This window comes from Scyliorhinus torazame, chromosome 9 (genome assembly GCF_047496885.1).
Source record: "Scyliorhinus torazame isolate Kashiwa2021f chromosome 9, sScyTor2.1, whole genome shotgun sequence".
Taxonomy (NCBI): Eukaryota; Metazoa; Chordata; class Chondrichthyes; order Carcharhiniformes; family Scyliorhinidae; genus Scyliorhinus; species Scyliorhinus torazame.
The window spans coordinates 117,981,601-117,996,656 of record NC_092715.1 but is presented as its reverse complement, the minus strand read 5'-3'; the positions used below and the strand labels follow the sequence as shown (position 1 = coordinate 117,996,656).

At 42.5% G+C, this 15,056-nt stretch overlaps 1 protein-coding gene across 1 annotated transcript in view; it reads right to left on the bottom strand.

Moving 5' to 3' along the window:
* The window catches only part of wdr36 (WD repeat domain 36), a 178,800-nt gene that overhangs the window by 88,231 nt on the left and 75,513 nt on the right, over positions 1 to 15,056 (bottom strand). Inside the window, exons 9-10 of the mRNA XM_072516420.1 lie at positions 12,667 to 12,787; positions 10,813 to 10,878 (exon numbers count right to left, since the gene is read on the bottom strand). Coding sequence (XP_072372521.1) covers positions 10,813 to 10,878; positions 12,667 to 12,787 — 187 coding nt within the window. The remainder of the gene's footprint in view (positions 1 to 10,812; positions 10,879 to 12,666; positions 12,788 to 15,056) is intronic.

Sequence of the window (15,056 nt, the reverse complement as noted above, 5' to 3'; positions counted from 1 at the left end):
GTAACAAAGTGGGACATATTCAGGCAGATTGCTGAAAATTAACTGGAAGACCAGTTGTAGTAGAAAAGAAAGCATCTGAAAACAAAATGGTTCATAAAACTTGCAATGGTACAGGTGAAACCTGCTTTTTAGAATCAATGAGAATGGGGGATAGGTTTCAAAATAGTACAGAAAATTATTTTAGAGTACTGGTGAAATAAGTCAGGCCATTGCAGGTTCCGTTAGGGAAGGAGTTTCAGGGTGTTGAACGAGTAACACTGAAGGAACAGCAATATAGTTCCAAGTCAGGGTGGTGTTTGGCTTGGTATGCCAAAGGAACAATGTGCATGTATACAGCATCTTTAGCATATTAAAGTACCCCAAGGTGCTTGGAGCATCATTAAACCATATTTAGCACTTGGGCACATAAAGAGAAGTTAGGACAAATCATCAAAAGCTTGGTCAAAGTGGCTGGACCTGAAGTGTGTTGTAAAGGAGGAGAAAGAGCTGGAGAGATTTGTGGCAGAAATTCTGTAATTAGGGCCCACACAGCTAAATGCATGACTACCAAATGGTAGCAAAGCAAATCAGGATGCACAAAGAACCAGAAATGTTGGAATGAGATGTTTTTGAATAAACTCTAGGATTTTTCAAGTCCAATTGAAATGAAAATCGCTTATTGTCACAAGTAGGCTTCAAATGAAGTTAGTGTGAAAAGCTCCTAGTCACCACATTCCGGCGCCTGTTCGGGGAGGCTGGTACGGGAATTGGGATGTCACGCAGTAAAGATACTGAGATTAGCAGGCAGAATTCCTTCTGCCTGAATTAATGTTGGCTACTATCTTTATAGAATTCCTCAAGATTACACTTGATAGTTGATTTTATTGTTATTCTGCATGATGACTGCTTAGTTGCTTGACTGTAGTACATGCTAACCGAGGAATCCCAATGATACTTCATAAAGCATACACGCTTCATCTTTCTCAATTTTCAAAACAAAAGCTAAAAATAATTTCAGAAAACTATTTTGTCATAAAGAAATATTTTTACTACTCTTTAATACATTTATCACACATTTTTAAAAATGCAATACTTTTTTAAAAAAAAACATTTTATTAAGGCATTTCTGGTTTTATAATAACAAAAGACACAAGTACAGATATAAACATAGTTCAACGCGTAACACTCCGTCTCCCACAGTTCTCGCCTAAGCTAGACCGACATATTCAAACTCTCACCCCTAACCACCACCCCCTTTATTGAATCTGCTGACGTCCAGGTCTTCCGACACTCCAGAAATCGCCACCTCTGGACTCACTGCCACCCTCACCTTTAACACCCTGGACATGATATCTGCAAATCCCTGCCAGAATTCACTGAGCTTCGGGTATGCCCAAAACATGTGGACATGATTTGCGGGCCCTCCTGCACATCGGCCACACCTGTCCTCCACCCCAAAGAACCTGCTCATCCGGGCCGTCATGTGTGCCTTGCATTGTATCAGGCTGAGCCTGGCACATGATGAGGACATATTAACTCTGATCAGGGAATCCTCCCACAGACCTGCCTCCAACTCGTCTTCCCATTTACGCTTTATCTCCCCTATCTGGGTATCCTCTGTCATGGGAATGTCACTTGAAGAAATGTTTGTCTTCTCAAGTGGCTGCAGTGATGTCATTGTGTGGGAGGAGCTGGGCTCTGGCTCTGCTTTTTACTTTCGTTTTGAGGTGGAAGCTGTTTTTAGCTCTGAGTTTTAGTCTCGTTTTCAATTGGAGAGCTGCATTCAAACCAAGGAGATGTATTTTGGTCTCTCTCTCCGCATGCTAAATAATGGCTCCAGATCACTTGATGATTTCAAAGTAATACCTATTTCTGTAAGGAATGCAAACCTACTCTCTTTGTTAAAAAGAGTCTTTGACTTATGGATGTTGTTATGAAAGTTACTAAGGGTTACCAATAGAGTATTGGATCTTTGGGGGGGGGGGGGCGTTATCAGTGTTAGTAGTTGCTAATATATTTCCTGTATGTTTATAAAATGTTCTATGTTAACTGGATTCATATTGTTTTTGTGTAAAAATACTTGATCTCGGTTGCATCAACCTGTAAAGTGGGCCCTTGTGTTCCCCATAACCAAAATCTATTAAAAGTTTGTGGGTCAGGTGAACTCCATGATATACTTTGGTGTTCTCTAAACCCTGGCCCATAATAAATTGGGGGCTCGTAGGGTAAAAGTCTATCTTTCGTGATTTGGTTGGCTTAGTGAACTTAAAGACAGTGAGGGGTGAGCATATTTATGTTTGCTTTTCAATTGTGGTATTCCAGTTTAAGTAGGAAGTGTGTTGTGGACAATGGTTCTTTCAGAGGCTCAGAAATGTTTGGGGGTGGAGAAGGTCACACGCATGCCTTACAAACAGAGACTAAAACAAGGCTTTTAGATTTGGCAAAAACATTGCAGTAACTTTACCTGACAGCATACGAAAAGAGATACTTACAGCGGTAGCTGAGCATTTAAAATTGCCTGAGATACAGTTTGACTCATTGGAAATGGCAAAAATTCAGTTACAGATTAAACAACTTGAACATGAAAAAGAATTAAAGCAGCTTGACTACAAAATAAGAATAGCCGTGGCAGAACAAAAAGAGAAAGTGATAGAGAGGGAAAAGAAAAAAAGAGATAGTGAGCAAAAAGAAAGAGAGGAAAGAGAAAAAGAGAGTCTGAACTTCAGAAAATGGCCATGAAACATGACAGTCAGTTAAAATTGGCAGATGTAAAAGGAAAAGTACAGTTGGAGAACAATGATGAGGATAAAGAAAGAGTGTCATAGTCAAGGGCTTGGTGGGGATCTATTAAAATATGTCCAAGCATTGCCATGGTTTGATGAGAAAGAGGTAGAAGCCTTTTTCATTTCATTTGAGAAGATAGATAAACAAATGAAATGGCCACAGGACATGTGGGTATTACTGATTCAAACAAAGCTGGTAGGTAGAGCCAGTGAAGTGTTTGCATCACTATCAGAGGAGGTATCTGGGACGTATAGGAAGTGAAAAAAATCCATCTTAGGTGCATATGAAGTAGTGCCTGAAGCCTACAGACAAAGGTTTAGAAATTTAAGGAAAGAAACTGGTCAAACATACATGGAGTTTGAAAGGATCAAACAAAGTAATTTTGAAAGGTGGATAAGGGCTTTGAAAATAGACCAAACGTATGAAGCTCTCAGAGAAATTATACTTTTGGAGGAGTTTAAAAATTCAATTCCTGATGCAGTGAGAACTCATGTGGAAGAGCAAAGGGTTAAACTGTGAGGTTAGCAGCAGAAATGGCAGATGAATATGAATTAGTTCATAAATCGAAGTTTGGTTTCCGACATCAGTTTCAGCCTGTGAGGGGTAGAAACTGGGGAAAAGAGAAATATTCTAGTGGTAGAGGTAAAGGAGATCTAATGGAGATAATAAGGAGAGTATACCTCAGATTAAAAAAGAAATCCAGGAGGGTGGAAGAGAAATGAAAAGTTTCAAATGATTCCACTGTAACAAACCAGGCCATGTAAAGTCACAGTGGTGGTTGAAGAAAAGCACTGGGAAGGCTGATGTGATAAAACAGGAAATGTCAGTGGGGTTTGTTAAAGTGGTAAAGGAAAGCTCAAGTGAAGCGAAGGAGGTGCAAAAAATTGTACAGCCTGACCAAGAGGTGATTGATAAGAAGGTGCCAGATCTCTTTAAAGAATTTACTTGTGTGGGTAAAGTTTATCCAGGTGTACCAGAAGGAGTAGGTAAATAAGTCACAATTTTAAGAGATACAGGAGTTAGTCAATCTTTGATGGTAAGAGATGAGGAGTTATGTCGTTGGGAGGAATATTGCCAGAAAAGGTGGTAAAATGTGGAATTCAGGGTGAGAAGAGTAATGTTGCATTATACAAGGTAAGGTTGGAAAGTTCAATGAAGAGTGGTGAAGTGTTAGGAGTCATAGAGAAACTATCTTGTCCAGGAATACAGTTTATCTTGGGTAATGATACAGCTGGATCGCAGGTGGGAGTAATGCCTACTGTGGTCGATAAGCCAGTGGCAGGACATGAGGTAAGAGGACCACTTAAATTGATTAAGGAAAAATTGGTGAGTGAGCAGTCGGAACTTACATTATTGGATTAAGTGTCAAATTTTAGGGAACGATTAAATAGAGCAGGAGAATTGGCAACGTGATGAAACGGGTAGCGGACAAGAAAGCAAAAGTTTGTAGTTTTGCCAGTGGAGATAAAGTTTTAGTATTGTTACCAGTGGTAGGTGAACCTTTAAAAGCAAGGTTTTGTGGACCTTATCAGATTGAAAGGAAATTAAGTGAGGAAAACTCACCGAGTGTATCATGTGAATATGCTTAAAAAGTACTTTGAAAGGGAAGGAGAGCTAAAGGAGGAGGTTTTAATGATTCTAACTCAAAGTGAAGAACCTAATCCAGATCACTTTGAATTTGACATCCCTCAAATTAAATTGGAAAATGAGGATGTTCTTAAAAATTGGGATAAATTGTTCAGTTACCTTCCAGAGGAAAGACGAACTGACCTGAAAGAGTTGATATCACGTGGACAAGTTTGTAGAGATAAGTTGGGAAGTACTAAAATGGCTATACATGATGTAGATGGGGGAAATGCTGTTCCAATTAAACAACATCCATACAGACTTAACCCTTTAAAATTGGCACAGGTTAACAAGAAAATTAAAAGTATGCTTAAAAATGGCATAACTGAAGTGGGTTGCAGCCAATGGAGCTCACCTAGTACCTAGTACCGAAACCAGACGGTACCCAACGGTTGTGTGTGGACTATAGAAAGGTTAATAATAACAATAATAATCGCTTATTGTCATAAGTAGGCTTCAATGAAGTTACTGTGACAAGCACATAATCGCCACATTCCAGTGCCTGTTCGGGGAGGCCGGGACGGGAATTGAACCCGCGCTGCTGGCCTTGTTCTGCATTACAAGCCAGCTGTTTAGCCCAGTGCTAAACCAGCCCCTGTGCAGCCTAGTGCAGTTACAAGAATGGACTCTTATCCTCTCTCACGTTTGGAGGATTGCATTGAGAAGGTGGGACAATCAACTTTTATTTCCAAACTGGATTTACTTAAAAGGTTACTGGCAGGTACTTTTATCTGAAAGGGCGAAGGAGATTTCAGCTTTTGTGACTCCGGATGGTATATACCAATTCAAAGTTATGCCATTTGGCATGAAAAACGCTCCAGCCACATTTCAACGGTTAACTAACAAAGTCGTTTCAGGATTACCCAATTGTGCGGTATACATCGACAATCTGGTAATTTTTAGTCAGGCACGGACAGAACATTTGAAGCATCTGATGGAGTTATTCGATCGACTTCAGGAGGCAGGCTTGGTGGTAAATCTAGCCAAAAGTGAATTTGGAAAAGCCCAAGTCACTTTCCTTGGCCATACAATCGGACAGGGTTGAATGGTCCCACGGGATGTGAAAACAAAAAGTTTCCAATGCCCTCGGCACGAAGGGAAATAATGCAATTTCTTGGCATGAGTGGATTTTACCTGAGATTTATGCCGAATTTTAGCAGTGTGGTCACTCCACTGACGGACTTGCTAAAGAAGCGTAGCAAATTTCAGCGGACAGCAGAGTGTCAATAGGCATTTGACAGCCTGAAGGCTGTGTTAACCACTGTTCCTGTATTGGCCATCCCAAATTATACAAAACCATTCAAAGTGGCTATTGATGCGAGTGATGTGCGCGTAGGAAGACGACAAAGGATTAGAGTGGCCAATTGGTTATTTTTCAAAGAAATTAAATAAGTACCAGAAGAAGAATTCAACGATTGAGAAGGAGACGTTGAGCTTGGTGCTGGCTTTGCAACATTTTCAAACTTACATTACCAACAATTCCTCTGAAACAATTATATATACTGATCATAATCCATTGACATTTTTGGAGCGATTCCGGAATAACAATGCAAGATTGTTTCGATGGAGTCTATTGTTACAGCCATTTGATTTTAAAATAATACATGCGGCAGGATGAAAAAACGTGATAGCTGATGCTTTGTCACGAATGTGATGAAGAGAAGCAGGTTCAGTGGAGGAAGAAGAACTAAAATGGACTATGTTATTGTAAATGTTTGCGTGTTTTGTTTTGTTAAACAAAAAAGTATATTTACTGTCAACGCTGTTTGAAAGAAAGTGAAAAAGGAAACCATCTTAAAGTTGATGGTTCATTTTATTTTCTTGGGGCGGTGTCATGGGAATGCCACTTTAAGAAATGTTTGTCTTCTCAAGTGGCTGCAGTGATGTCATTGTGTGGGTGGAGCTGGGCTCTGGCTCTGCTTTTTACTTTCGTTTTGAGCTGGAAGCTGTTTTTGGCTCAGAGTTTTAGTTTTGTTTTCAGACCAAGGAGGTATATTTTGGACTCTCTCTCTGCATGCTAAAGAATGTCTCCAGATCATTTGATGATTTCACTTGATGATTTCAAAGTAATACATGTTTCCGTAAGGAATGGAAACCTACTGTCTTTGTTAAAAAGGGTCTTTGACTTATGGATTCTGTAAGAAAAGTTACTAAGGGTTACCTATAGAGTATTGTATCTTGGGGGGGGGGGGGGGGAAAGAGTATCAGTGTTGGTAGTTGATAAGATGTTTACTGTATGATTATAAAATGTTAACTGGATTCATAGAATAAACATTGTTTTTGGTTAAAAATACTTGATCTCTGTTGCATCACACCTGTAAAGTGGGCCCTTGTGTTCCCCATAACCAAAATCTATTAAACGTTGTGGGTCAGATGAACTCCATGATAAGACCATAAGACATAGGAGCGGAAGTAAGGCCATTCGGCCCACCGGGTCCACTCCACCATTCAATCATGGCTGATTTCAACTCCATTTACCCGCTCTATCGCCATAGCCCTTAATTCCTCGAGAAATCAAGAATTTATCAACTTCTGTCTTAAAGACACTCAACGTCCCGGCCTCCACCGCCCTCTGTGGCAAAGAATTCCACAGACCCACCACTCTCTGGCTGAAGAAATTTCTCCTCATCTCTGTTCTAAAGTGACTCCCTTTTATTCTAAGGCTGTGCCCCGGGTCCTAGTCTCCCCTGATAATGGAAACAACTTCCCTACGTCCACTCTATCTAAGTCATTCATTATCTTGTAAGTTTCTATTAGATCTCCCCTCAACCTCCTAAACTCCAATGAATATAATCCCAGGATCCTCAGACGTTCATCGTATGTTAGGCCTACCATTCCTGGGATCATCCGTGTGAATCTCCGCTGGACCCGCTCCAGTGCCAGTATGTCCTTCCTGAGGTGTGGGGCCCAAAATTGCTCACAGTATTCTAAATGGGGCCGAACTAATGCTTTATAAAGCTTCAGAAGTACATCCCTGCTTTTATATTCCAAGCCTCTTGAGATAAATGACAATATTGCATTTGCTTTCTTAATTACGGACTGAACCTGCAAGTTTTCCTTTAGAGAATAGTCCATGCCTCTATTCTTTTTCCCAAAGTGCAAGACCTCGCACTTGCCCACATTGAATTTCATCAGCCATTGCTTGGACCACTCTCCTAAACTGTCTGAATCTTTCTGCAGCCTCCCCACCTCGTCCATACTACTTGCCCCTCCACCTATCTTTGTGTCATCGGCAAACTTAGCCAGAATGCCCCCAGTGCCGTCATCTAGATCGTTAATATATAAAGAGAACGGCTGTGGTCCCAACACTGAACCCTGCGGGACACCACTCGTCACCGGTTGCCATTCCGAAATAGAACCTTTTATCCCAACTCTCTGCCTTCTGCCTGACAGCCAATTGTCAATCCATGTTAGTACCTTGCCTCGAAATACTTTGGTGTTCTCTAAACCCTGGCCCATAATACCACCCACTCCACAAGTTATTTGTAAATTTACGATACCTTACCTTTCCTTCCCCAGCCTGTTCTAGAAACTACCTTGTCCTGTATCCCCTGTGGCGGAAGGAGCGGAAAGGTAAACACCTGCCTTCGCACAAAATCCCTTACCTGGAGATATCGGAATCCATTCCCTCCCGGCAATTCAAACTTCACTTCCAGATCCTCCAGACCGGGAAAACTCCCATCAATAAACAGATCTCCAGCCTCTCAATACCCGCTTTCTGCCACCTCAACCCCATCCATCTTCCCTGGTGCAAACTGGTGATTAGCACAGATTGGAACCCACACCTACGCTCCCTCTACTCCCATATGCTTCCGCCATTGCTCTCAGGGCCGCCACTACCACTGGGCTTGTGGAGTACCGGGCCGGCAAAAACGGCAGGGGTGCCGTTACCAATGCCCCTAAACGTGTGCCCTTACATGATGCTGCCTCCTCCCGCTCCCACACCGACCCCTCCCCAACTACCCACTTCCTAATCATGGCTATATTTGGCACCCAGAAGTTCCTAAAATTCAGCAGTGCTAGCCCTCCCTCCCCTCGGCTCTGCTCCAACAAGACTTTCTTTACTCGCGCGGTTTTACCTGCGCACACAAACCCAGATATCATCCTGTTCACCAGCTTAAAAAAGGCCGTTGTAATAAAAAAAGGGAGACACAGAAAAACAAACAAAAATCTTGGGAGAATTGTCATCTTTACAGTCTGTACCCTCCCCGCCAGTGACAACGGGAACTTGTCCCACCTCCTTCATTTGTTCCACTAATCGGCCCAGATTTAATTTGTGTAGCTGCTTCCCATCTCCGTGCCATCTGAATACCCAGGTAACGAAAACTACCTCCCACCACCTTAAACGGCAACTCCTCCAGTCTCCTCTCCTGGCCCCTCACTTGGATCACACAAACCTCACTTTTACTCATATTCAATTTGTACCCCGAGAACCGGTCAAATTCCCCAAAGTTCCGCATAATCTCCCCCATTCCCCCCAATGGGTCGGAAATATATAGGAGCAGGCCTTCTGCATATATTTGTTCCACCCGCCCTCGGACTAGCCCCTTCCAGTCCTTTGGCACTCACAGTGCCATCGCCAATGGCTTTAAAACCAAGGCAAACAACAGTGGGGAGAAGGGACATCCTTGTCTCGTCCCCCGGTACAATCTAAAATAGCCCAAGCTCACCCGGTTCATCAGCTCGCTTGCCACTGGTGCCTGGCACAGCAACTGAACCCAGTCAATGAAGCCCTGCCCAAACCCGAACCATCCCAGGACCTCCCAGAGATATTTCCATTCCACCTGGTCGAAGGCCTTCTCTGCGTCCATAGCGACCTGCACCTCCGCCTCCCTCCCCTCGGAGGGCATCATGATCACATTCAGGAACCTTCTAACATTGGCCGTTAACTGCCTATCCTTAACAAACCCCGTCTGGTCTTCCCTTATCACCTCTGGAACACAGTCCTCTATCCTCGAGGCCAGGATTTTGGCATTAACATTTAATAAGGAGATTGGTCTGTATGACCCACATTGCTCTGGGTCCATCTCCCGCTTCAGGATCAATGAAATCGAGGCCTGTGACATTGTTGGGGGAAGAACACCCCGCTCCCTTGCCTCATTAAATGCCCTCACCTGCACCGGGCCCAGCATCCCAGAGAACTTCTTGTAAAATTCCACTGTGTAGCCATCCGGTCCCGGGGCCTTGCCCGACTGCATGGCCTCCAATCCCTCTATATTTCTTCAATCCCGATTGGGGCTCCCAGTCCATCCACGAACACTTCCTCTACCTTTGGAAACTTCAACCTTTCCAAGAACTGCCTCATCCCCTCCACCCCAGATGGAGTCTCCTCCGACTCATACAACCGACTGTAAAGCTCCTTAAACACCCCATTCACCCCCGCTGGGTCCAGTACCGTGTTTCCTCCTCTGTCCTTCACTCTTCCTATCTCCCTGGCCACCTCCCTTTCCTTAGCTGGTGTGCTAGCATCCTACTGGCCTTCTCACCATACTCCTATATCACTCCCCTTGCCTTCCTCAACTGCCCCACCACCTTCCCTGTAGATAACAGCCTAAACTCCATCTGCAGCTTTTGCCGCTCCTTCAGCAACCCTGCCTCAGGGGCTTCAGAATACCTTCTACAACCTGGATTATCTCCCTAGCCAACCTATCCATCTCTGCCCGTTCCACTTTCTCCCTATGAGCCCGTATCGGAATTAGCTCCCCCCTAACCACCGCCTTCAGTGCTTCCCACAGCGTTGCTGCCGAAACCTCCCCCGTATTATTTATCTCCAAATAATTCTGGATGGCCTCCGCCACCCGTCCGCACACCTCATCATCCGCTAACAGTCCTACATCCAATCTCCATTGCGGGCGCTGACCCCCCTCCTTGCTCACTCGTAAGTCTACCCAGTGTGGGGCATGGTCTGACACAACAATCGCCGAATACTCGGCCTCCACCAACCTCGCCAGCAAAGCCTTTTTCAAAACGAAAAAAATCAATCCAGGAGTACACTTTGTGAACCTGGGATAAAAAAAAGAGAACCCCTTTGCTCTTGGCTGTCCAAATCTGTTCATCTGTTCCATAAACATTTTTAGCTCCTTCGCCGCAGCTGGCACCCTCCGTCCTTGAACTCGACCGATCTAACCTTGGTTCAATGACCGTATTAAAGTCCCCTCCCATGATCAGCCGGAGTCCAGGTCCGGGATCTTTCCGCCTCAAACTCTGCGACATCCCAGTTTGGTGCGTAAATATTTACTCAGACCAGCGGCATCCCCTCCAACTTCCCACTTACCATAACATACCTACCACCCCGAATCCGCCACTATGCTCCCTACCTCAAATGAAACTCGCTTATTAATCAAGATTGCAAATGCAGTACATTTTAATTGTACTGAAAAAGACAACCATAATACATTCATTATACTTTTCAATTAAACTTACCCTGTCCCAAACTCTTATTAAAACGTTCATGAATAGTGGAAAATGACTGCAAAGTTCCATCCCGTCCTATATTAACAAAAACAAATGTGAGTTAATTAGTTTTTAAAACCAAATTTTATGAAGAAAAATGTGAAGTACTAAAATGTGGATATGCTGCCATACTTTAATTAAATTGCTTTACGTAAATAATAGCCAAATTACTTCATTAATATACCGTATAGCAACAGTGCCCAATTTTATTTAAGTAGTCCTTGTGACAAAATAAAATGTTTCAAGGTGCTTCACAGGAGCATTACAAAGAAAGGCTTTACTCCAAGCCAAATAAAGATACATCAGTCAAGATTAGCAAAAACTTTTGTCCAAGAGCCTCTTAAAGGAAAATAGAGAGGTAGAGAAGCACAAAGGGCACGCTAAAACTTAGCGGGTGTCAGCTGAAGGTATGGCCATCAATGGTGAAGTGACGAAAATCTGTAATGCTCACAATGACAGAATTAAAGCTGATACCTGGGAGGGTTATGATAGGAGAAATGAGGCCTTGGTGGGATTTAAAAACAAGAACAAGAGGAGTTGCTTAACCAAAATAAAGGCGTTGCTTAACCAGAAGCCAATGTCAGACTGTGAGAACGCCAGAAAAATCATTCACACCACTCTTATGCCAGGCAATGACAATCTCCAGCAAGAAAGAATCTAACCATCCACCCATGACTTTCAAGAGCATCATCATTGCTGAATCCCCAGCCAACAACAATCTGGGAGCACCATTGACAAAATATTTAACTGCATCATGCACATAAATACTGTGACCAGAGTGGTTAGAGGCATTGTATTCTTTGGACAGTCACCCACCTCCTAACTCCCAAAATCTGTCATCCATTTACAAAAAATAAGTGAGCGCATTACTGAGACAGAATCTTGGGTCAGATGACCAAGGTGTAGAATCAGTTTGGGCGGAGCTAAGAAATAGCAAGGTGAGCAAAAATTGGCATGAGTTATTAATAGGCCACCAAATAGTAGTTGTAATGTGGGGAATGGTATAAATCAGAAAATTAGAGATACATGCAAAAATTGTATACAATAATATTGAGGGATTTCAATCTACGCCTAGTTCGCACTAATGCCGTGGAGAACAAATTTGAACCGTCCTTGGTTCTTTCATGCTCATTCATTGAATATTGCTCTCCACATGTATTGGTAAAGTAAATAATGCATTAGCAGAAAATTGTCTAATAGACGAACGTCATGAAGAGGAGTAATCTTTTGTAATGAGTTTGCAATTCGCCATATAGTGTAGATGCATGCACAATAGCTTATACTGGTATGAAAAATGAACATTAAGTGAACAGAATTTTCTTTCATGACACAGAACATAAAATATACACAGTGCAGAAGGAGGCCATTTGGCCCATCGAATCTGCACCAACCCACTTAAGCCCTCACTTCCACCCTATCCCCGTAACCCAATAACCCCTCCGAACCTTTTTGGTCACCAAGGGCAATTTATCATGGCCAATCCACCTAACCTGCACATCTTTAGACTGTGGGAGGAACCGGAGCACCCGGAGGAAACCCACGCAGAAAACCCACGCAGACACGGGGAGAACGTGCAGACTCCGCACAGACAGTGACCCAGCGGGGAATCGTACCTGGGACCCTGGTGCTGTGAAGCCACAGTGCTATCCACTTGTGCTACTGTGTTGCCCACGACATGTACATCAATTTTATTTTTGATACATTCCAAAGAGATTTAACCTGATCAAACGGAGGTATCTTTCTACAGAGTGGAGATTTATTTCCATACAGCAACGCAGACAACGGTAGACCAAGCAATGACATAGAAGAAAAATCTGTTCTTACCAGAGCTAAGGATGTTTTGTCCATCAGATCCATGATATTTTATTTTGGTTGGAGGGGCACTGTGTCCAATACGGCATCGTAAAAGGCGACCTCCACCTTCTGGAGCATCAAAAATCCAGACCTGGACAGGAAACATTTATCATAATCTTTAAACAGGGATAAATTACTTATGAGCAAGGATTTCCTCCATAGAAATTCACCAGTTTAAGTCATAGAGTCATAGAGGTCTACAGCACAGAAAAGGTCCTTTGGCCCATCGCATCTGCATTGGTCAGAAACAACCACCTAAGTATTCTAATCCCATTTTCCAGCACTTGGTCCATAGCCTTGATGTTGCAAGTGCATAATTAAATACTGCTTATACGTTAGACCTGTTCTATCATGTCCTGGCTGTTAGCCAGGTCAAATAGTGCCAAGTTCATGTGAGCCTTTGTAATTAATTGCTTCTTGTATAACACAAGCCAATATTGTGTCCAAGATCATGTTTTCACACCTATGGATTTTTATGGATTTCCAAATTTCTCCCTGGTAAAGTGAGATCACCCATAACAGCTCCATCTATCCTGACACACATTTGACTGAAAACATCTTGATTCTTGCTTCAATTTATTTTTTTCAACTATTAGTCAATTGCAGACCCTCATCTTTGCCAACATTTTTCACCTATGCAAACTCAGACTAGACATTTGCTTAAATATAGGCAGCCAGCTTGAGTCAGGCAGTTCTGGGTTTAAGTCCTACTTTAGTACATAACCCAGGCGGCATTCAGCCAGTATATTAGACCACTCTGTTTCATGTGGCTTCACTCGTCAGGAATGATGTCTACCTGATGGGGTGTTAAAACAAAATCCCATCGATTATATGAACAGCAGGGGTGTTCTCAGCTGGACCTGGTCAACATTTTAAGCCCCAAAACAGATCAAATGGTTATTTATGTCTGCTGTTTGTAGAACTTTGTTATGTACAAACAGATTGCTGTATTTCACTAGAATAGTGACGACACTTAAAAGGTACCCAATTGGTCGCAAAGTGCTTTGCAACATCTTGATATCCAAATACGATAAAAATGGAAGTTCTTTATTTTATCACTTTTATTTTTTACTAGGGTGCCTATTTGACACTTCCCCTGTATTGGTTTAAATTCTTCCTCACTATCTTATTTATACTCTCTGCCTTTCCTTCCACAATCCTTAGAACTTGTACAAATGTTCTAGGAATCAGAAGAGTATTGAAGAGTAACCAGAAAAGGGGACTGAGGCATCCACAGTCAAAAGATAGTAAAGGTTTTACTCTTTGAGAATAGCTCCAAGCTGAAGATGTGGCATACCTATGGGTAGTCCCTACAGAAGTCAATAACTTTAAGATGGATGTGCCTTACAAGGAAATTTGTGAACAAGCAAGAAGTAAACCTAAGTACATAACATATGCAATTATAGACTATTATAAACTGTTTTAAGTTAACAGTACTGGAGTAGAACATAGAATTCACAGTGCAGAAGGAAGCCATTCAGCCCATCGAGTCTGCACCGGTCCTTGGAAAGAACACCCCACTTAATTCCCACACCTCCACCCGATCCCCGTAATCCAATAACCCCACCTAACCTTTTTGGGACACTAAGGGTAATTTAGCATGGCCAATCCACCTAACCTGCACATTTTGGACTGTGGGAAGAAACCGGAGCACCCGGAGGAAACCCACGCAGACACAGGGAGAACGTGCAGACTCCGCACAGACAGTGACCCAAACCGGGAATCGAACCTGGAACCCTGGCGCTGTGAAGCAACCGTGCTGTTTTCTTTATTTCTTTTACTGACAATAAGGTTTGTTTTGCTTAAAGGAGCTGAAATCATGTGGCTTGGTTCTATTAGATAAAATAAAGGGGTTTGGATTTTTCTTTAAATGCTAGACCATAGCATCAATTCTTAACCAGATCAAAACAACACAAAATAACAAAAGGTATTAGAGTGTCTCCAATTTGTGGAACCATATTCCAAGCAAGATGTTAAGTTTGGTTCAAAATTTAGATGCACAAACCTTAAAAAGGAATTAGGTAGCCAAATCTTTAAAAGTTGGAGGGCATGCTAATAAAGTTGCAAGAAAGCAAACAGGGTCTTAGGTTTACCAAATATGGTATAGAGTGCAAAATCAAGGAGGGAGCAGTGTCCAGTTTTTACCACCATGTTTCAGAAAAGCTGCTAAATCAATGAGAAGGTGCAGAAGGAGGTTAGCAAGATGATATCAACATTTATGACATTAGCTATGGAGACAAGAGATTAGAAAGAGATCGGAGAGAAGTGTTCAAAATCATTATCCTAGGGGTTACCATTGATCAGAAATTGATTTGGACGAGCAATATTAATACTGTGGCTACCAGGGCAGGTCTAAGGCT